Source organism: Danio rerio, chromosome 4, assembly GCF_052040795.2.
Source record: "Danio rerio strain M-AB ecotype USA chromosome 4, GRCz13ab, whole genome shotgun sequence".
Lineage (NCBI taxonomy): Eukaryota > Metazoa > Chordata > Actinopteri > Cypriniformes > Danionidae > Danio > Danio rerio.
In genome coordinates, this window is record NC_141024.2 from 66,914,972 (window position 1) to 66,938,572 (window position 23,601).

Below are 23,601 nucleotides of genomic sequence, written 5' to 3' on the forward strand. Positions count from 1 at the left end.
CACCTTGATTATAAATGAATCATTGCAAATACACTGATTATTATTTTTATTACTGTTTTATCTTAAAATGTTGATTGTTAAATGTAAAGTATATTCTGATCTATTTTGTATTGATTTGTATGAATAATATATGTTGAACAGTAATATAATATATTGAATATTAATGTGATATATTGAATAATATGATGAATTGTTAAAATGTTATTTAATTATTATCAGTGTTGTGCAAATTACTTCCAAACTGTAATATATTACAGATTACTTATTACTGTTATTTAAATGTAATCCCTTACCTTACAATATTACTGTCTCAGAATTGTAATATGTTACATTACTCTTATATTACTTTTTAGTTACTTTCATCAAAATAACTACAGAATTAGAACTTAACATTATAAAATTATAATGTTCTATAATGAGCATTTTACATTCAGTAGAAAGTAATTTGATGTAGCAGAATGACTGTAACCTCTCCAGGCTACTAACAATATAGTATATAATTGGAAATGTGAAGGCTCAAGACAATGCAATAAAGGATGACAGCCAGAATTACAAATGATCTGTTAAAAGTATGGTAGAGGTAAAGTGATTATCTGGCAATATCTGTGAATGGCTTGGCTATATTCATATTAGACACAACAGGCCGATATGTAAACTCCAATGCCATGACAAAATGCAGATTTTGTTTCTTTTCTTATTGTTGCCATTATTGTATGTACTTTACATTCAAGTGGTTTACAACACAAAACCGTCCTGCACAAAGTGAGCAAGATGAACAGTTTTCTCAGTATAATGTTTGTGCACCGATTTCCTGTTTGTAGACAAAACTGCTTGCGAGCTCTCACATACGCTGCTTGCGCACAAATTCTAACAATCTCTCAAATATGCACAGCTCACGCACAATTTTTTTTTGCGTGCTCTCAGTACACTGCTCTCTCAGTGAGATCATATGCAAACTCACAATTTGTGTCTTGTGTTCTCTCTTCCTTTCGAGCTTTTTGATATGATTTATATTAGTACACTATTTATTAACAATAACCAAAATACTAAAATAGACTTATAATTTTTAATCTAATAAACCATAACATTTTTGGCTGTATGTTATATGATGAGATATTTCCAGTTTTAAACACCCTTTAAACACAAAACATTTATTAAACATCCAAAAGGTGCACCATACTAATCAAATAAAAAACATTTAGACAAAAATAAAAACTAACGCAAGCAGAAATGTAACTAATAGAAAAACTTGATAAGGTATTATAGCCTACTGTACTATTCACTCTTCAAATAAATCTCATTATCAATCACATTTTTTTATGGCAACTAAAATAAAGTGAACTAGTGTCTGTTCTCTTCTACATTGTTGATGAGGTTGTGGAGGACATTTTCCCTGCCATCATCTTCATTTTGAGAAGAAGCTGTTCCACAGGGCCCCTGAACACACATATTGTGATTAAGTACTTTAATTACCCTGTTGCGGTAATACTATAATTGCTATGGTAACACAACAAGTGTAATATAAACAAATGATTCAGTGCTGTAGTTTTTTTTTACAATATGGGGTATATTGTACTACAATTCACCACACTTTACTGTAGTAAAACTACACTTTATATTTAATTTTATGAGTTCACTATTCTTAATACGACAGTATGCTTAAGCATTCATTGTAAATACTAGCCTAAAACATTAGGCAGTATACCTTACACTCAAAAACACTAGTATTTATTATAGAATTTATCTTAACCTGTAAGTAAATAGTGTAGCAATATATAAACCATATAAAAATTCTTGGGATAACAATTAAATAGGAGGATCTCTGGAGAGCAACAAAACGAAAGGAAGAGGAAACACAAGGCAGATTGTGAGTCTGCATCATCTGATGGAGCGAGAGCAGGTCGTTAGCACGTGAGCAGCCCAGTCAGTGTTGAGTGAACGCGAGGAGTTTTGTCCACAGAGGAAACCGGCACGTTCACTCGCTCGTATTACATGAATGAGCTTACGACATTTGTCAGTGAAGTAACGCCATATGCACTTACGTCCGTCTCGCGAATGCACTGTCTTCTGCCATTTTCATCTATTTGTCGCTTTTCCGCTGCGCGTACTGCGAACCGGGCTGAGCCAATAGCCCCGGACCTTGAGCTCAGAAGCTGAAATCATTCCGCGTTCAAAGTAAAAAGGTCCCATTGCCAGAGGGAGATTAATGACAGCACGCGCATATATTCTCTAGCCACGAACAGGAAATAGAACTGCGGTATTTTTTATTTGTTAATGTCTTGCGGGCGAAAAGTGTGTTGTAACGCACGCATTACTGAACATGTACCGAGTAAAATATTACTGAAAATGTATTAGTAATGCCTTACACTACTGCGTTACAGGAAAATGTAATACATTACTGTAATACATTACTTTTGTAACGCATTACTCCCAACACTGCAGAAAATGTTGAAAAAAGCAGCCATGTAAAAAGTAGGAGCTGTTGCACCATATAGTGGCTGCTTTTTGACCTTGTTGCCTATTCTCTTCATTTCCATTCAGCAGAAGAAACTCACAGTGTAGCAGCCCAATGGCATCAAAGAAGGAGGCGGAGATGCTTGCACGGTGATTTATTTTAACAGTATGAAACACTGAAATGCTTCACTTGTCACAGTGTTGACAAGAAGACTGTAAAACTACACAAACCAAAAAAAAACACAGTGTAAACAATCACAAGAACGTAAAGCATAATATACACAGACATTCACAATACAAACACAGTGCACCATTCAAACACAGTGCACAATTCAATAAACAACAAAGTACCAGCAAACAATTAAACAAACAAACATACCTCGTTCCGCTTTGCCATAAAGGGGGAGCTAAATAGTTCTCATTCGTTTAGCTGTTAAGTGGTGTTCATATTTATTTTTCAGCGTGAGGCAACAAACACCTGTTGCACACCGGCCAATGCTGATTATGAGGTGCTGGAGGGAAAGCTACTAAGCCCAAATTACTGGCCAATTTATAGGCGTTGCCCTCTTGTGGTGACTTAAGGATAGGGAGGATGGAGGTCATTACAAACAGGTTTGGATCGAGTGGAGGATGAGTAAATGACAGAATTGTAATTTTTATGTGAACTACTCCTTTAATGCTTCTGTAAGTAAAGGTAAATGTAATATTATCACTGAAGATATTGCCAAAGAATGGCAGGAAACGTGGAACAGAAAATAAGAGACAACAATTTATATGAAACAAAATTGTCTTAAAATGTTTAATTAAAAATTTTTGATCAACTGTAAAATACCGAAGTGTGTGTGTGTGTGTGTAAGAGAGAGAAATCTAATCTATTTTTGTAAATATTTTTTATTAATCTTTTTATTTTTATTAATTTATTTTTAATTTTATTAATGTATTTTTATTTTTTTTTTTATTTCTGTGTTTTCTCTGTATTATAATTGTTCTTGTTCGTACACTGTGATGCTGCACTGCTTTGGCAATATGAATGTACAGTTATTTGTCATGCCAAAAAAGCACCTAAAATGTGAAATATGAGAGAGAGAGAGAGAGAGAGAGAGAGAGAGAGAGAGCAGAAATAGTATAAAGTGAAAAACAAGGGAGAAATGTATCATTAAGTCATGACTGCAACAGTAAGTGGCAAAAAAGCAAAACAAAATAAAGACTCTTATTTTGGCGTGGCGTGTGACGTCATCAGGCGGCGCCGCTTCAGCGCTATGATTCAACTGGAGAAAGGTTTGTGCTTTAAAATGTTTACAGATATAAACCGATTTAATTAAAGTTTCAGGATTTTTTTCTTCCGATGCTAAATTATTTACCTGCTGTTGACAATAATATTTAAACCCTTTATACAGTGTAGTACTATTTTATTCTCAGTAGCCGAGGGCTATTGTTTGAAACAGAAAAGGGTGTAATAAGTGTTTTAAAGCAGGGTTTCCCAAACTTTTCTGAAAGAGGTAAAGTTGGTTTTATATTCACACATTTGTTCATTTAGATGTCTCTATATTGTTTACCATGTTACTTTGAATATTTGATTGGAATTAGCATGCAAGTGTGACTTATAAACATCATTAACACTGTTTATTTGACTGTGAACAATGCTGTACTTTGATAGCCATTGGCTGCTAATATGATTTCGCTATTTAGAGTTTGCAAAGAATACTTTAATGAAATTATATTATTAAGGGGAAAGTCAGAATGTGTTAATATAAAACCAATTTTACCTCTTTTTTTAAAGAAATGTTTTACCTGATTTCGTTTTGATAATTAAAACAAACTGTTGAAGCAAGTGTTGAAGAGAAGTTATTTTGTTTCTGTTCATTGTTTTATTTATTTTAAACAGGACGTTTTTATTGTTTTGTTCATTTTAAACAGGACAAAGTGTCAAAACACAGAGAGAAAAACTCCTGCTGAAGCGACTGATCTCCACACTGTTATAAAGATGGCGTTCATTAAAGAGGAGAGTGAAGATGTGAAGATTGAAGAAACATTCACAATCAAACAGGAAGATCTGCAAGAACAAACAGGTTGATTTTCATACTCAAAGACAAACTCAGTCATTTGATCCTCATTCAGATATATTTTAATAATAAGAATACTAAATTAAATCCATCTTGCAGCCCTGAGTGTGCTGCCTAGTTCTCCTAAACGCACACGAGCACTCATTGAAAGACCGAAATAAGTTTCTTTTGTCACTTGTTCTCATGTCTTTTGTCTTTCTTTTATGTGTTATTAGTCTCCCATTTTCTCTACCTTCTTAACGTTATTGCTTTTCTTGTTCTTTTGCTGTTTGTAAAGCATACTTGAGCACTGGCGCTTTATTAAATAAATAAATACAATCAATTTAAAAAGGTTTAACTGAGCTGGTGATATTTGACATAAAGTATTCTCATAAAAGACTTAACATTTTAGGCCTTAAAAAGTCTTAAATTTACTGAAATATTGTGCTGTATTGTGTCTTTTTTAAACAAGTCTTTATTTTCCTTTGTTCATGTTTTTCTACCCAATCTGGCCAAAAAAAAGCGGTGATTTAAGTCAAAAGCCTGACTTGAATGAGCTGAACTAAACGTCCATGCTTAAATTGGTTCCATAACAGCAAGTTGAAGATCATTTGATCTGACTAGTCTGAGTTCAGTTTAAATAATCTAGATAACTGCTCATGCACGTTTCTGTCATGAAACTTTAAAAGTCGAGCATAGATCCATCGATTATGTTGTGTGCTACCATGTCAACTTCAAGAACTGAAAGAGATCTGAAATGAGACACAGCTGTTCACAGCGAGTGAGCCGCGAAACTGCAGATTGTTCAATAGACTACATTAGTAGCAATATATTTTTAAACATAGGCTATTATATACGCCTATTAAAATGAAATTAAATATTTGTCATAAAACAAATACTTTTGCGCTTACTTTCAATTCTTGCTTGCAAGGAAAAGTTTTAATGCATTGCAGGCTCACTGTAATGTACAAAATGTTCTAAATGTAAGCATATAGGTTTAAAATAAACAAAGAGCCGTGTACACACAAGCGGTGGGATTTTTAATTTGCTACCGAATCTGCTGCAAATCGTTGCTTTCTCTTTGCCACTTGTTTCCTGCGGCCCGTGGGAAATATCTTTACATTAAAGTGAGGCTGCTGCACAGCACGGATTATCTCCCGATTATTCAACTCATTTTACAGCTTGAAAGTCATTATTTAAGAAATGTAGTCTTCTTCTTTAAATTATTCAGTGTCTTTCTTACCCCCATGCTCGCGTGGGTTTCCTACAGGTTCTCTGGTTTCCCCCAAATCCAAAGACATGCGGCATGCGCTAGCTATGGTATGAACTGAATAAGCTAAATTGTCCATAGTGTAGGAATGTGAATGAGTGTGTATGAATGTTTCGCAGTGAAGGCGTCCGCTGCATAAATCAAATGCTGTATAAGTTGGCTGTTCGTTGCGCTGTGGTAACCCCAGAATAATAAAAGCACTAAGCCGAAAAAAAAGTGTATGTGTATATATATATATATATATATATTCGAGAGAGAGCTAAGAACCCCCCTCACAGATTTCTCTTTTAAATTAATATTTTCTTCAGGATGCTTTACAATAATAGATTTGTGCATATACATTAGATTATTCAGTACCAATGCAAAGTAAAAAATTATATATATATATATATATATATATATATATATATATATATATATATATATATATATTTTTTTTTTTTTTTTTGCTATTTAGTGACTTTAAAGTTTTAATCATTATTAAGAGGTTAAGTGAATTAAAATGGCACTAGAATATGGCAGGTGAATGTTAATATTACTTTGATTAGGCTTGAACTTAAAGGGCCATGAAACCCCCTCGTTTCAGCAGGGTGTTTTCACACCTCTACTTTGGAAAAAGTCCGAAAAGTGGGCGTGTCCAGCTCTGTTTAGGGGGGAGTGTCGGAGGAACTAAAGTGGGATGGTGTGGGAGTGTCTATTTGGGCACGCGCGAGTTTCAGTCAAAATACACAGACATGAGAAAGTGATGGTGTTTAACCTACATGGACATGTGTATTCGAATTATTTGCCAAATTATTAAATGTTGGACTTTAACAGCAGTTTGGCTCTTTCATTCAGGGAATTCATTCATGCCCCTCGCGACAAACGCAATATTTGATTCGAGGATCTGCTCTAAGCGTGTATTTTTTCATGCAATGTTTGATACCGCACGCCGAATGAGAGAAAAAAAAAACTCTGCATTTCCCGGAAACTTAGATGCACACGGCAGGGAGCGTCAGAAAGCCGTGTGTGTTATTCCGGTCACAAAATGCGGTGCTGTGTTTGCACTCAGTGCAATAGTTAACTTAATTCGATACGAACAAACTGAATAAACAAAGAGCACTGGTCGCTCACTTACCAAATCTGTAGAGACAGGACAATCACCAGCAACTAGAGCCGCGTCTTTATGAAGAGGAGACTAACGTTACAAGCAAATCCGGATTTCAGCGTTTGCAGATGAGAACAGCTCTCAGGTAAACAATATTCCTCCTTAGACACGTAAGTTATTGTTGTCGAGCGTCGCGTACACCGTTAATCCACACGTGATCCAGCTGAGCTCTTACAGAGAGAAAATGAAAACGAAACTTAATGGCAGCAAACTATAAAACAACACTTCACGCTTGTTTTGCCAACACAACGTGGCGTCTCTGTGGCGTTAACACGGTGACGCTAATGAATATTAATGAAGTTGCACAATAGAGCGCGCTGATTGGTTTGACCCAAGCCTTACTCATGCATTAATGCATCACACTGTAAGACGTAATAAGACTCACTCTGGCACAGACGCCCAGTCTGCACGCTGGAATACACGCTATTATGTCATGACCGTGACGCAGCTTCAAAAATTAGTTTCAAACCGGAAGTACGAATTTGCTTGAAATAACGCAAAAACAACCAATTTACACTTTTTAGTGAAATATAGGTGTCCTAATAGTGTTTTTAGCAGTGTGGGACACATATATGACTGTCAACAGCTCAAAAAATGTGTTTTGGTGTTTCGTGACCCTTTAAGACTTAGCCTGCCCCAAACCAGGCTAGTGTCCCAGCATAAGTTGCCATGGTAACTAAGTTTGAACTATCGTAAACTTGATTTATGAAACCGAATCCGCCATTAATAAACCTGACTTACCAAAATTAACCTGGCTTTTTCCGTAAGCTTGGTTTATGGAATAGTCCCTAGGACACCGGGCCTCCAGGACTGAGTTTGGACATCCCTGCCTTTAGTTATATGTAAAGTGTATTTATAAGTACTTTTATCAGTAGATTTGCTATATGTAAGTTTATATAGTTTACAGAGTTGTATGCAGTGTACTGACTCTCACAAGTGTATCTCAAGTTATTTTGTGTGATAGTTAAATATATCTTAAATAAACTGCAAACAAAAAAATGTAAACTTCTTTTTTCCCTCAGTTTCTTTCTTGAAACTTCCCTCTTAGGCCCCCCCATTTACACTAATGCATTTTAGTTTGAAAATGCTAAGTTTTGCTATGGTTGTGCCATCCGTCCATACTACGGAGTTTTCAAGTGCCTAAAACTGGAAACGCTGAAGAGGCCGTTTTCATTCTAAAATGCTGCTGCTCCGTCTCAGTACGGATAGGGGCGGGACGGAGACATCTGAAGATGGAGACGTGGCTGCAGACATTCGCCTCTCTGGGGCTTTTCCTCAATATTAAGTAGCCTACACACAGTTCAGTCCTGCATCCTCTCCTTGTAAGTTCAGACTTCGCAAGTTTGATATGGAAAACAGACTCTTGAGGACTTGTCTTAAATCTTCAAAGGGAACAATGTACTTTTAAATCCTTATTCCCATCATCCAATACATTGTTTTACTATCTTAACAATAAAATAAAAACATGATAGAAGGAACTGCTATTTTTGTTTTGATATTAACAAATTAAAAGACAGCAGAAATGCATCATGTAGATTCATATAAGAGCGTCATCTTTACTGTAGGCATATTCATAACAAAATAGAGCCTGTAACATTACTGCCTCTTTTAATTTTCATTAATAATGCTAAACATACCCTCTCTTTTGCTGAATATCAGTTTTAATAACCAATAATGGCCATTATAAAAGTATAATGTACAATAAGTTTATACATAATAGGAAATAAAGGCAAGCGATCAGTCAATATACAGAATGTGGTTACATTAATTATTAACTTATCTTTGCGCTCAGCCAAAACACATTACCTGAGAACAAGTAATAGATTCAAAAGACCAAAGTCGGGGAATATGTTGTTAAATTAGGGCTGATATAAATAAAATAAAAATTTATATCACGATATACTTCTTAATTTCGGTCGATACGATATAATTCCGGTATTAATATGGACAATATTAAAAAGACAAGAAAAAACTGCCAAAAACGCACACAATAGATGTATGTTCCTACAAATGTCTGCAAACTTAATACCTCCAGGCTCTTATAACTTTTCTTTAAATAATATTCTTTTTCTATTTTTCATTTACAAACAGACTATATATATATATATATACATACAGACTTAGTTCATGGGGGTTAGCTTAACTTTTATCAGTTTTTTTTTTTTTTTTTTGTATATGCTGAATATTTAACAATCAAAATAATCCCAAAATCCACATCGTAAAAAAATAAATAAATAAATAAACAAAATAGAAAAAGAATAATAATTATAATTAAAAAAACAAATCAAAAAGAGTACAGGCTACATTAATATTTGCAAAAGAAAAGACTTGTTTGAGTATATTTAAAGTTCTGGTTGCTTTTTATCTTAATTGTCCTTTAAGGGTTCTTTCTGACTATTTTCGTGTATGTAATTACGTAATTAAGTTAAAAGATATAACATTAAATAGTTCTTATATTTTTTATATAGTCTATTTATATAAACTAATATTTTGTATAACACATTTTCATTATTTAACAGATTTAATAATTCTATCAATCAAATTCTTTCTATTTCATCAGCTTTGAAATAACCAGATTCCTGAAACATATGTTTGTGAATTATATTTTGTAAGTTTCCTTGAGTGCTATACCAGCATGCAGAGAGTTTCTGTGTGTGTGTGTGTGTGTGTGTGTGTATATATATATATATATATATATATATATATATATATATATATATATATATATATATATATATATATATATATATATATATATATATATATATCGAGAGAGAGCTAAGAACACCCATCACAGATTTCTCTTTTAAATTAATATTTTCTACAGGATGCTTTACAATAATATATTTGTGCATATACATTAGATTATTCAGTACCAATGCAGTTTGGAAAATATGAATATATATATATATATATATATATATATATATATATATATATATATATATATATATATATATATATATATATATATATATACATACATACATACATACATAGAGTTGAAGTCAGAATTATTAGCCCCCCTGACTTTTTAGCGCCCTGTTTATTTTTTTCCCAAATTTCTGTTTAATGGAGGGAAGATTGTTTCAGCACATTTCTAAGCATAATAGTTTTAGAAACCTATTTCTAATAACTGATTTATTTTACCTTTGTCATGATGACAGTAAATAATATATTACTTGATTTTTTCAAAACGCTTCTGTACAGTTTAAAGTGACATTTAAAGGCTTAACTAGTTTAATAAGGTGAACTAGGCAGGTTAGGGTAATTAGGCAAGTTATTGTATAATGATGGTTTGTTCTGTACACTATCAAAAAACAAAATAGCTTAAAGGGGCTAATAATTTTGTTTTTATTGTAGCCTAAATGAAACAAATAAGACTTTTTCCAGAAGAAAAAAATATTGTCAGACATACTGTGAAAATTTACTTTCTCTGTTAAAAATCATTTGGGAAATATAAAAAAATATCCATATATATATATATATATATATATATATATATATATATATATATACACATTTTTTTTTTTTGCTATTAAATGACTATAAAGTTTTAATCATTATTAAGAGGTTAAGTGAATTAAAATGGCATCAGAGTATGGCAGGTGAATGTTAACATTACTTTGAGTAGGCTTGAAGTTAAGACTTAGCCTGAGAGTTAGCCTGCTCCGGACCAGGCTAGTTTCCCAGCATAAGTTGCCAGGGCAACTAAGTTTGAACTATCGTAAACTTGATTTATGAAACTGAATCCGCCATTGATAAACCAGACTTACCAAAATAAGCCTGGCTTTTTCTATAAGCATGTGAACTGTTTTTGGTAAAAATTTGCGAGGTAAGCATATTTTTTTACATATTACCTTCTAAGAGCCCTAACTTTACAAAGTTATGTTACTTGGTGCCATGAAAAATATTTAGTGTGTGTATTAATTTTTCAAAAACATGCTCGACCAGGGCTGGACTGGGGCAAAAAAACGGCCTTGGCATTTTGGGCCAGAGCGGCCCACTACATTCAATCAAAATGCAATCTCTCTATGCACGTCCAATATTTTTATCAACTCATATTTTATAAAACACAAAAGCCATATATATGAAATAAATAAATACAAACTTTAATCTCAATTTAATTTCTGTATACTGTCCATAAAGATATTTGTTGAGTTCTAAAAATACACTATTCATTCATTTATTTTTTTTCGCATAAGTCCCTTATTTATCAGGGGTTGCCGCAGTGGAATGAACTGCCAACTATTCCAGCATGTTTTATGCAGCAGATGCCTTTCCTTCCTCAACCCAATATTGGAAATCACCCATACAAACTCTTTCACACACTTATACGCTACAGCCAATTTAGCTCATTCAATACACTATTCACTCAGCCTATATTCAGTAATAAACATAACAAAAACTGCCTGCAAATGCATGGGTAAATCTTCAAAGGGAACAGTGTACTTTATAACCTCTTTCACCTCATCCTGCTTGCTGTTTCACTATCTAAACAATGAAAACATAATATAAGTCAAATTTGTTTCATTTTGATATTATGATTAACAGACACCAAACAGCCTTGTGTAGCTATATATTTATGAGCATCATCTTCACTCTGCATATTTAAAACAAGACAGGGCTTAAATATAACGGTCTCCTTTCATTTTCTTTGAAAAGAACAAACTTTACCCTGTCTCTTTTGCAGAATATCAGTTTTAATAACCAATAATGGCCATTATAACAGTATAACGTACAATAAATTTATATGATAAAGGTAAGCAATCAGTCAATGTGCAGAATCAGTGTACTTGGTTACATAAATTAATATATTAGCTTATCTTTGCACTCAGCCAAAACAACAAGATGAATTCAATATCACGTTTAACAACTATAGTGAGATGAGATCATCCAGCAGATGAACTGTCTGACATGCACTATACTCTCACCTGGGGTTTATGCTCACCCGCTAAACTACTGGCTGAAGGTCTTGGCAGAGAGTGTGTGGTCACGTGATTTGCGTTTTTAGCCGTGTACTAGAATAAAAGGAGAACTTCTCAGAACCGCTAAATGAAACGCCGGTGTATTTCCCGCGATTTCTCTGCGTCTCCCTTGCATTTCTTCTCTCTGACTCTCGACTATTTTGACAAATACACACAGACGACGCACGCTCACACAGAGCCCAAAATAGGAGTTTGTGATTGGACCAGCCCAATGTCAATAAAGAAAAGAGCCAATGGGCTGCAGAGTGTCACATGGGGCGGCCCGGTCTGTCTGTCCAGGAAAAAAAAGCATCTACTTTCAGAGAGTCACAAATCACAGGAGCGTAAATTAATAAGGCAGAAAAAAACGATAGGCTGCTAAACCTTTTATGGGCCGATCAGATCATAAGACGATGATCAGCCCGGCCCAAAAAGTGCGTCGGCCCACCAGGAAAGTGCCCGGTCCGCCAGATGGCCAGTCCCCCCCTGTGCTCGACCAAATGGTTGATTTGTCACTTTATGGTAGAAAAGCAAAACTAATGATTTCACATCATACATTTCTGCAGTATAAATTTTGCTGAGAAATCTAAACTTTTGATCATTCACAGAATAAATATGACACAGCCTGTTATTTATTCATGAATATACTGAAATCATTTCTTAAGTATATATATATATATATATTTTAACACTTTTAGGATAGTTTCGGAGTAAATATAATGAATTTTTAAAACTAATGTGTGAAACTCACAACTTATAAAGATAACCTCTTAAATGGCAAATACTGCCATGTTTTTTGTAGATATTTGATGGATGTCAATAGTTTCTATGGTACAAGAACTCACATCGTCAGGCCCTTTTACCAGAAAATCCCTTCACGGATGAGATAATTCAGCATGTTCACTCACATACTATACTCTCTCTGTCTCTCTCTCTCTCAGACACACACACATTTTTGTGAATTGTGGGGACATTACATAGGTTACAATTGTTTTTATACTGTACAAACTGTACTTTCGATTGCTCTAAACCCAAATCCAATCTCTAAACCCAACTCTTACAGGAAATTTTGTGTAGTTTTACTTAATGAAAATAAAAAATATTTAATATGATTACAAGTCATACATAATGTCCACATAATTCACCATCTCCAGAGATGGAGTTTTACAGCATTTCTCAGTATAGTGAGATAGTGGCTCGTGTGCTGTGCCGCCTTGCGACATCGCGCATAGGAGATAAATGACGTCAGTATGGAATAACCGGTCACGATCTATTACTGAACAGATATCGATCATTTTGACACCCATAGTAACGAGTAACGATGCAGCACATAAAAAATCTATCGGAGTAAATGTATTTAACTCATCAAAAATATATATTGAAGTAAAAGTGGAAGTAGGAGAAAAAACAATACTCCAGTAAAGTACAGATACTGCCTTTTAGTACTTAAGTACAGTAGTGAAGTAGTTCTACTTTGTTACTATACATCTCTGGAAAGGTGCACGTTCCAGCGTTTATGCAGATGCTGTACAGGTATGTCTCATGTCTGAGACGCAAATATTCAGCTGTGTGTTCAGCTGTTACCTCAGACTTTTTTTCTGATGCGTTTACCAGTCAGGCACAGAATAGACTAGTATTCCCAGTCTGCTTTACAAAAAAAAAAAAAAACATTTTGTAATTATATATACAAATAAAAATAGGCCATTTACAGCTTTCAAATCTCTGTTTTATTAATATGACCAAAATGACTGTTATGAGAAACTCTGAAAACTGGACTGACACAGTTTCAATTTACTATAACTTCAATGTTAAGCAGCTTTGACACAGTTTACATTGTAAAAGCACTAGATAAATAAAGATGAATTGAATTGAATCTGCTTAAATGTATACACGGTAATGGACTAAACAAAATATGATCTGATTTATTTTACATTAATTTTGCATCCAAATTACAGTGTGTGTAGCCAATCTTTCCAGTGTGTTTTTACTTTTCAGATTTTGATGAGAGTTTTTAAGACTTAATGAAAACTGTTGTATTTATTTATTTCAGACCTAATTGAAGAGAATGAGGGGAGTAAAGAGGAGGAACATCATGTCAAAATTGAGGAAAATACTCATTTACAGACTGATGTTATTTTTAAAAGGAAAAACAAGAATCATTTCACCTGCACTCAGTGTGGGAAGAGCTTTGGAAAAAAACACATTCTTAATATTCACATGAGGATTCACACTGGAGAGAAACTATTCACATGCACTCAGTGTGGGAAGAGTTTCAGCCGCTTATCATCCCTTAATCTACACATGATGATTCACACTGGAGAGAAACCATTCACATGCACTCAGTGTGGGAAGAGTTTTTACTGCTCATCAAACCTTTATAGACACATGAGGATCCACACTGGAGAGAAACCATTCAAAAGCACTCAGTGTGGGAAGAGTTTCAGCCAATCATCAAACTTTAATCCACACATGAGGATTCACGCTAGGAAGAAACTATTCACATGCACTCAGTGTGGGAAGAGTTTGAGCAAACCATCATCCCTTAATCTACACATGATGAGCCACACCGGAGAGAAACCATTCACATGCACTCCATGTGGGAAGAGTTTCAGCCGCTCATCATCCCTTAATCTACACATGATGATTCACACTGGAGAGAAACCATTCACATGCACTCAGTGTGGGAAAAGTTTTTACTGCTCATCAAACCTTTATAGACACATGAGGATCCACAATGGAGAAAAACCATTCACATGCACTCAGTGTGGGAAGAGTTTCAGCCGATCATTATCCCTTAATAAACACACGAGGATCCACACTGGAGAAAAACCATTCACATGCACTTGAGCCACGGTCACACTAGACTTTTCTCCTCATAGACTTCCATTCATACGCATGTGAATGCATCAGACATGAAACGCAAGTTCGTGTATCAAGTTTTGCAGTTCACTGCGTTGCAAAGTTCAAGTTTGGTGAACTCTGACCTGCAAAATCATATCACTTGACTGTGTGAGACCAATCGAAGATCAAAACATGACCTCTCTGGACAGAAATGTATATTATGGACCAATCGCTCACTTTTTTTATATCTAATCATCTTGTTTAATCCTGCCCCTTTTCGCAGTGCCACACAACAGAATGTTGCATGCTCAAACTCTTGTGTGACTGCAGCTTCGGTGTGGGAAGAGTTTTAGTAACTCATCAGACCTTAATAAACACATGAAGACCCACACTGGAGAGAACTCATTCACATGCACTCAGTAGCTATGTTTCCATCCAAAAATGTGAATAAACTTTATGTGCAAAAAAATGTGTTGTTGGTGCTAGGTGACTTCAACATTTACGTTGACAAACCGCAAGCTGCAGACTTTCAGACTCTGCTTGCCTCTTTTGACCTAAAAAGAGCACCTACCTCTGCTACCCACAAATCAGGTAATCAGCTAGACCTTATTTACACACAACACTGCTTCGCTGATCAAACAATAGTAACTCCACTACAAATATCGGATCATTTCCTTCTGTCTCTCAACATCCACATTACTCCTGAGCCACCACACACTCCAACACTGGTTACCTTTTGCAGAAACCTACGATCTCTCTCACCCAATAGACTATCAATCATTGTTTCAGACTCTCTTCCTCCATCTTGCAAACTCACTGCACTTGATTCGAACAGTGCCACTGATACACTCTGCTCCACACTAGCATCATGTCTAGACCGATTATGTCCTCTTGCATCCAGGCCAGCCCATGCCAGTCCTCCTGCACCCTGGCTCTCGGATGCTCTCTGTGAGCATCGCTCAAAACTTCGAGCTGCAGAGAGAATTTGGCGGAAAACTAAAAATCCTGCACAGCTCTTAACATACCAAACTCTTCTGTCCTCTTTCTCAGCTGAGGTTACTTCGGCAAAGCAGACGTATTACCGTCTGAAAATCAACAATGCCACTAATCCTCGCCTACTTTTTAAAACATTTTCCTCCCTCCTCTATCCTCCTCCTCCACCCGCATCCTCCACACTTACTACTGATGACTTTGCTACATTCTTTTGCACCAAAACTGCAAAAATCAGTGCTCAATTTGCTGCACCTACAACAAACACGCAAGGTACACCACCAACACCACACACACTCAGCTCTTTTTCTCAGCTCTCTGAGTCTAGGGTGTCCAAACTCGTGCTATCTAGCCATGCAACCCCCTGTCCACTCGATCCCATTCCCTCTCATCTCTTGCAAGCCATCTCTCCTGCAGTCATACGAAGACTGACTCACATAATTAACACATCTCTTGACTCTGGTTTATTCCCCACTTCATTTAAGCAGGCTAGGGTAACCCCAGTGCTAAAGAAACCCAACCTGGACCATACGCTACTTGAAAACTACAGACCAGTATCCCTGCTTCCATTCATGGCCAAGATTCTGGAGAAAGTAGTGTTCAATCAAGTCCTGGACTTTCTTACTCAAAACAATCTCATGGACAACAAGCAATCCGGCTTTAAGAAAGTCCACTCAACTGAGACTGCCCTGCTCTCGGTCGTGGAGGATCTCAGACTGGCTAAAGCAGACTCTAAATCATCAGTCCTCATTTTGCTGGACTTGTCAGCTGCTTTTGACACTGTCAACCACCAGATCCTGCTATCTACGCTTGAGTCACTGGGCGTTGCGGGCACTGTTATACAATGGTTCAGATCTTACCTCTCTGACAGGTCATTCAGGGTGTCTTGGAGGGGAGAGGTGTCCAACCTACAGCATCTAAACACTGGGGTACCTCAAGGCTCTGTTCTTGGGCCACTTCTCTTCTCCATCTACACATCATCTCTAGGGCCAGTCATCCAGAGACATGGATTCTCCTACCACTGCTATGCTGATGATACCCAGCTATACCTCTCTTTTCATCCTGATGATCCCTCGGTTCCAGCTCGCATCTCAGCCTGCCTGTTGGATATTTCACACTGGATGAAAGATCATCATCTTCAGCTGAACCTCGCAAAAACGGAAATGCTTGTAGTTTCTGCCAACTCGACTCTACACCATAACTTTTCAATCCAGATGGATGGGGCAACCATTACTGCATCCAAAATGGTGAAAAGCCTTGGAGTAACGATTGATGACCAACTAAACTTCTCTGAACACATTTCTAGAACTGCTCGATCATGCAGATTCCCACTCTATAACATCCGAAAGATCCGACCCTTCTTATCTGAACATGCAGCTCAACTCCTTGTTCAAGCTCTTGTTCTCTCCAAACTGGATTACTGCAACTCTCTACTAGCTGGGCTTCCAGCTAACTCTATCAAGCCTCTTCAACTGCTCCAGAACGCAGCAGCACGAGTGGTCTTCAATGAACCTAAACGAGCACATGTCACTCCGCTGCTAGTCCGTTTGCACTGGCTGCCAGTTGCTGCTCGCATCAAATTCAAAACTCTGATGTTTGCCTACAAAGTGACTTCTGGCCTTGCTCCTTCTTATCTGCTCTCGCTTCTGCAGATCTATGTGCCCTCCAGAAACTTGCGTTCTGTGAATGAACGTCGCCTTGTGGTTCCATCCCAAAGAGGGAAGAAATCACTTTCCCGAACGCTCACGCTCAATCTGCCCAGTTGGTGGAATGAACTCCCTAACTGCATCAGAACAGCAGAGTCACTCGCTATTTTCAAGAAACGACTAAAAACTCAACTATTTAGTCTCCACTTCACTTCCTAATCTGCAATTGCCTCTCTGAATATCACACTAACTGTACCAAAAAAAAAAAAAAAATAAAAATAATACTACAAATACTTCCCTTCTTAGACTTTACAGACCTGAAACTTGCCTATAGCACTTATTCATTGTTGCTCTTGGTGGTGTAAATTGCTTCCTTGTCCTCATTTGTAAGTCGCTTTGGATAAAAGTGTCTGCTAAATGACTAAATGTAAATGTAAAAATGCAAAACTCGATTATAGCATAAAAGTTGTGCGAATGAAGCATCGTTTCCATCCAACGAGTCAAAGCGAACAAAACTTCACTTCCTGATTAACTGGCGCCAAATATCAACAGTAAAAACTGCATTTGCTGCAGTAGGAGAAGCTGCATCAATCTTTTCTAAATAAATGCGCCACAGAAGACAATCCTGACAAGTAGTGAGCGTGCAGTGGCGTTTGAAGATGTCAGATGCGGAGCACAGGCGCTCTTGATGCTAGAGGTCATTAATAATATAATAACATTAATACTGAAATGGTAAGGCGTTTTATAATGACCAAAATAACATTTCAGATGTTTTATGATGTGCTCAGCCTGACGTTTTATCCATTCACACATTTTAAGCACCACATGATCTCTTTTAACAAATCACATGACCTTTTTTAATGCACATGCTGGAGTTTGTGCGGTAAAAGTGTTTCCATCGCAGTTTATGCGCATCTTTTCTTATCGAATAAAAAGTTTATCCTACCCAGTTAGGCGCATAAGTTTTTTATGCACATTTTCAAAATTTATGCGCATCATGGCGTTTCCATCAACTGTTTTTTTTTATGCGCATTTGCAAAACGTGCATAAAATAGCTGGATGGAAACATAGCTAGTGTAAGAAGAGTTTCAACTGATCAGCAAACCTTAATGAACATGTGAAGATCCACACTGGTGTGGGAGTATATGTGCTTTGAGTGTGAGAAGACTTTTATTACAAAATTGAAACTGCACCAGATGTTTCACACTAGAAAGACCGTACAAGTGTTCACACTGTGACGAGGAGAGATTCACACTGGAGAGAAACTGTATAGATCTGATCAGTGTCTACAGAATTGGACAAAAAGTTGCACACATGACATGAATGCAGCAAAACATTTTCTCATGCACTGGATGTTTCATGTCTGAATAATGTTTGAAAAGGCTGAGTGGCGATGTACTGTTTTCCAACACTCCTACACTGCAATAGGTGGGTTGTAAATGTGTTGCACTCTTTGCGTTTACTGTAAACACAATGATGGCGACTGAGAGAAGAACAGTTTCATAAACATCTGGCAAACAGCACCTCTGCGTCTCTTTGCAAGTTAATGTACAGGTGCGGATACGTCTGTACTCCACTCTCCAGTGTATTCATGTAGCTAGTGTTGTTTTGGATTATGTTCTCTGTCTGACTCCCTGAACGAGAAACAAATCACTAGGAAGACACTGCACATCAACAAGAAGGTGGAGCTCCAGGACGGATAGTTTGCAGTATACCAGGGCATCAAGTTTAGAAAGCCCATTCAATTGTCCTGTTTTGCATCTTTTATTAGTGAAGTTTCTTTAATTTTAGGTTCAAGATTCTTTCTAGTTTACTACGTTTACTTTTTTAAGTAGAACACCGACAAAGCACTTGAGTACTTTACTTTCTTGTTTTACTTTACACTTATTTTTTGTTGTCAGTGCACTTTTATTATGTGTTTTCTAATTCCTGTTGTTACTAACACTCGCAAAACACGGGAGGTACACTGCAGGCGTAATCCTCACAACCTTCGTTCAATACATGTATCTACTATTTCACAACTCTCTCTCTCCGTGGGCCTCTGGAATTGTCAATCAGCTGTTAACAAGGCTGATTTTATTACCTCCATAGCTACATATTCTGACTATAATCTCATGGCTCTAACTGAGACCTGGTTGAGGCCGGAGGACACTGCTACACATGCTACTCTTTCTGCTAATTTCTCTTTTTCCCACACTCCTCGTCAGACAGGGAGAGGGGGTGGGACTGGACTACTAATTTCCAAAGAATGGAAATTTACTCTGATACCGTCCCTGCCAACAATCAGCTCCTTTGAATTCCATGCAGTCACCATTATCCACCCCTTCTACATAAATGTGGTTGTCATCTACCGCCCACCAGGTAAATTAGGTCACTTCCTAGATGAACTGGATGTTCTTCTCTCATCTTTTTCTAATTTTGCCACTCCCTTATTGGTGCTAGGTGACTTCAACATTTACGTTGACAAACCGCAAGCTGCAGACTTTCAGACTCTGCTTGCCTCTTTTGACCTAAAAAGAGCACCTACTTCTGCTACCCACAAATCAGGTAATCAGCTAGACCTTATTTACACACGACACTGCTTCACTGATCAAACAATAGTAACTCCACTACAAATATCTGATCATTTCCTTCTGTCTCTCAACATCCACATTACTCCTGAGCCGCCACACACTCCAACACTGGTTACCTTTCGCAGAAACCTACGATCTCTCTCACCCAATAGACTATCCACCATTGTTTCAGACTCTCTTCCTCCATCTCGCAAACTCACTGCACTTGATTCGAACAGTGCCACTAATACACTCTGCTCCACACTAGCATCATGTCTAGACCGATTATGTCCTCTTGCATCCAGGCCAGCCCGTGCCAGTCCTCCTGCACCCTGGCTCTCGGATGCTCTCCGTGAGCATCGCTCAAAACTTCGGGCTGCAGAGAGAATTTGGCGGAAAACTAAAAATCCTGCACACCTCTTAACATACCAAACTCTTCTGTCCTCTTTCTCAGCTGAGGTTACTTCTGCAAAGCAGACGTATTACCGTCTGAAAATCAACAATGCCACTAATCCTCGCCTACTTTTTAAAACATTTTCCTCCCTCCTCTATCCTCCTCCTCCACCCGCATCCTCCACACTTACTACTGATGACTTTGCTACATTCTTCTGCACCAAAACTGCAAAAATCAGTGCTCAATTTGCTGCACCTACAACAAACACGCAAGATACAACACCAACACCACACACACTCACCTCCTTTTCTCAGCTCTCTGAGTCTGAGGTGTCCAAACTTGTGCTATCTAGCCATGCAACCACCTGTCCACTCGATCCCATTCCCTCTCATCTCTTGCAAGCCATCTCTCCTGCAGTCATACCAACACTGACTCACATAATTAACACATCTCTTGACTCTGGTTTATTCCCCACTACATTTAAGCAGGCTAGGGTAACCCCACTGCTAAAGAAACCCAACCTGGACCATACGCTACTTGAAAACTACAGACCAGTATCCCTGCTTCCATTCATGGCCAAGATTCTGGAGAAAGTAGTGTTCAATCAAGTCCTGGACTTTCTTACTCAAAACAATCTCATGGACAACAAGCAATCCGGCTTTAAGAAAGGCCACTCAACTGAGACTGCCCTGCTCTCGGTCGTGGAGGATCTCAGACTGGCTAAAGCAGACTCTAAATCATCAGTCCTCATTTTGCTGGACTTGTCAGCTGCTTTTGACACTGTCAACCACCAGATCCTGCTATCTACGCTTGAGTCACTGGGCGTTGCGGGCACTGTTATACAATGGTTTAGATCTTACCTCTCTGACAGGTCATTCAGGGTGTCTTGGAGGGGAGAGGTGTCCAACCTACAGCATCTAAACACTGGGGTACCTCAAGGCTCTGTTCTTGGGCCACTTCTCTTCTCCATCTACACATCATCTCTAGGACCAGTCATCCAGAGACATGGATTCTCCTACCACTGCTATGCTGATGACACCCAGCTATACCTCTCTTTTCATCCTGATGATCCCTCGGTTCCAGCTCGTATCTCAGCCTGCCTGTTGGATATTTCACACTGGATGAAAGATCATCATCTTCAGCTGAACCTCGCAAAAACGGAAATGCTTGTAGTTTCTGCCAACCCGACTCTACACCATAACTTTTCAATCCAGATGGATGGGGCAACCATTACTGCATCCAAAATGGTGAAAAGCCTTGGAGTAACGATTGATGACCAACTAAACTTCTCTGACCACATTTCTAGAACTGCTCGATCGTGCAGATTTGCACTCTATAACATCAGAAAGATCCGACCCTTCTTATCTGAACATGCAGCTCAACTCCTTGTTCAAGCTCTTGTTCTCTCCAAACTGGATTACTGCAACTCTCTACTAGCTGGGCTTCCAGCTAACTCTATCAAGCCTCTTCAACTGCTCCAGAATGCAGCAGCACGAGTTGTCTTCAATGAACCTAAACGAGCACATGTCACTCCACTGCTAGTCCGTTTGCACTGGCTGCCAGTTGCTGCTCGCATCAAATTCAAAACTCTGATGTTTGCCTACAAAGTGACTTCTGGCCTAGCACCTTCTTATCTGCACTCACTTCTGCAGATCTATGTGCCCTCCAGAAACTTGCGTTCTGTGAATGAACGTCGCCTCGTGGTTCCATCCCAAAGAGGGAAAAAATCACTTTCGCGAACGCTCACGCTCAATCTGCCCAGTTGGTGGAATGAACTCCCTAACTGCATCAGAACAGCAGAGTCACTCGCGATTTTCAAGAAACGACTAAAAACTCAACTATTTAGTCTCCACTTCACTTCCTAAGCTGCAATTGCCTCTTTGAATATCACACTAATTGTACAAAAAAAAAAAAAAAAAAAAAAAAAAAAAAAAAAAAACTACTAACACTTCCCTTCTTAGACTTTACAGACCTGAAACTTGCCTTTAGTACTTATTCATTGTTGCTCTTGGTTGTGTAAATTGCTTCCTTGTCCTCATTTGTAAGTCGCTTTGGATAAAAGCGTCTGCTAAATGACTAAATGTAAATGTAAATGTAGAATACAAACTTGATGAATATTTTATGATTTAGGCAGAGCGACCGGTATTACAATACAATATTATTACACTTTGATGATCCCAAAGACTCCAGATTGGCATTACTCATCGATGGGTATATAAAAGTTGTTATGTTAGCTACCCCAGGATGCTGTGGCTACTCAGGAGTCCTCATGTCAACACCTGCCATCTCACTGACTCTTTAATCTTATGGTTTTGTTTTGGATTACCTATATCATGTAGTTAATAATAGGGATGTAACTGTATTGTAAATACCGTCATACCGCAATATTAATTTTTTTCGATATTACCGAAGTCGCATGACTCGGTAAAACTATAGGTCTTCTGAGAAAATTTGCTCAGGCGAATGAAGCGAACGGGAGGTAGCGAAAACTACTATTCCCATCAGCCCATGCTTGACCATCATCCCTTGCTGTCTGTTGCTACAGATCCAGTAATGCGGAAATGGAGTGTGCTGCTAGAAGCGGGGATGAAAAGAGCTGGAAAACTCTAAGGCCCAGTTTACACTAATGCATTTTAGTTTGAAAACGCATAAGTTTTGCTACGGTTACGCCAACCGTCCACACTACGCCGGAGTTCTCGAGCGCCGAAAACGGAGCGTTTCGAAAACGCTGGAGAGGCTGTTTTCATTCCGAAACGCTGCTGCTCCGTCTCAGTGTGGATGATGGAAAACGGAGACATCTGAAAACGGAGGCGGGGCTGCAGACGTTCGCCTCTCTGATTGGGGCATTTCCTGAATATTAAGTAGCCTAACACGCACAGTTCAGTCCTGCATCCTCTCCGTGTAAGTTCAGACTTCGCAAGTTTGATCAAGGCTGCAGTCTCTTCTTCTCAGTTTGATATGGAAAAGCAGACTATACCGAGGACACGGGTAAATCTTCAAAGGGAACAGTGTACTTTATAACTTCATTCACATGGCTTCGTTGTTTCACTTTCTCAACAATAAAATGTAAACATGATTTAAGGAACTGCCTATTTTCATTTTAATATTAGCAACTTAGACAGCAGACATGTTGAGGCGTCGTGCTGCATATATGAGCGTCATCTTCACTGTGTGGATATTTATAACAAAACAGAGCCGATAACAACTGCCTCCTTTCAATTTCAGTGAAAATACGAAACACAGCCTCTCTTTTGCTGAGTATCAGTTTTAAGAATCGATAATAGCCATTTTAAAAGTA

General features: G+C 37.7%; 1 protein-coding gene across 5 annotated transcripts; it reads left to right on the forward strand.

The window, feature by feature from the left end:
* Positions 1-3,671: 3,671 nt before the first annotated feature.
* Positions 3,672-23,384, forward strand: LOC147845222 (uncharacterized). Of its 5 annotated transcripts, none has more exons than XM_088650225.1 (4): positions 3,672-3,732; positions 4,372-4,523; positions 13,931-15,133; positions 18,429-23,384. In XM_088650225.1, the coding sequence occupies exon 4, from the start codon at positions 19,271-19,273 to the stop codon at positions 22,166-22,168; it is 2,898 nt and encodes a 965-aa protein (XP_088506351.1). In that variant the 5' UTR covers positions 3,672-3,732; positions 4,372-4,523; positions 13,931-15,133; positions 18,429-19,270; the 3' UTR covers positions 22,169-23,384. The 5 variants fall into 2 exon arrangements, 4 of the variants coding, with proteins under 4 accessions (XP_088506351.1, XP_088506350.1, XP_088506352.1 ...); XM_088650224.1 differs by having other exon boundaries at positions 13,931-23,384.
* The last annotated feature ends 217 nt before the right edge of the window (positions 23,385-23,601 follow it).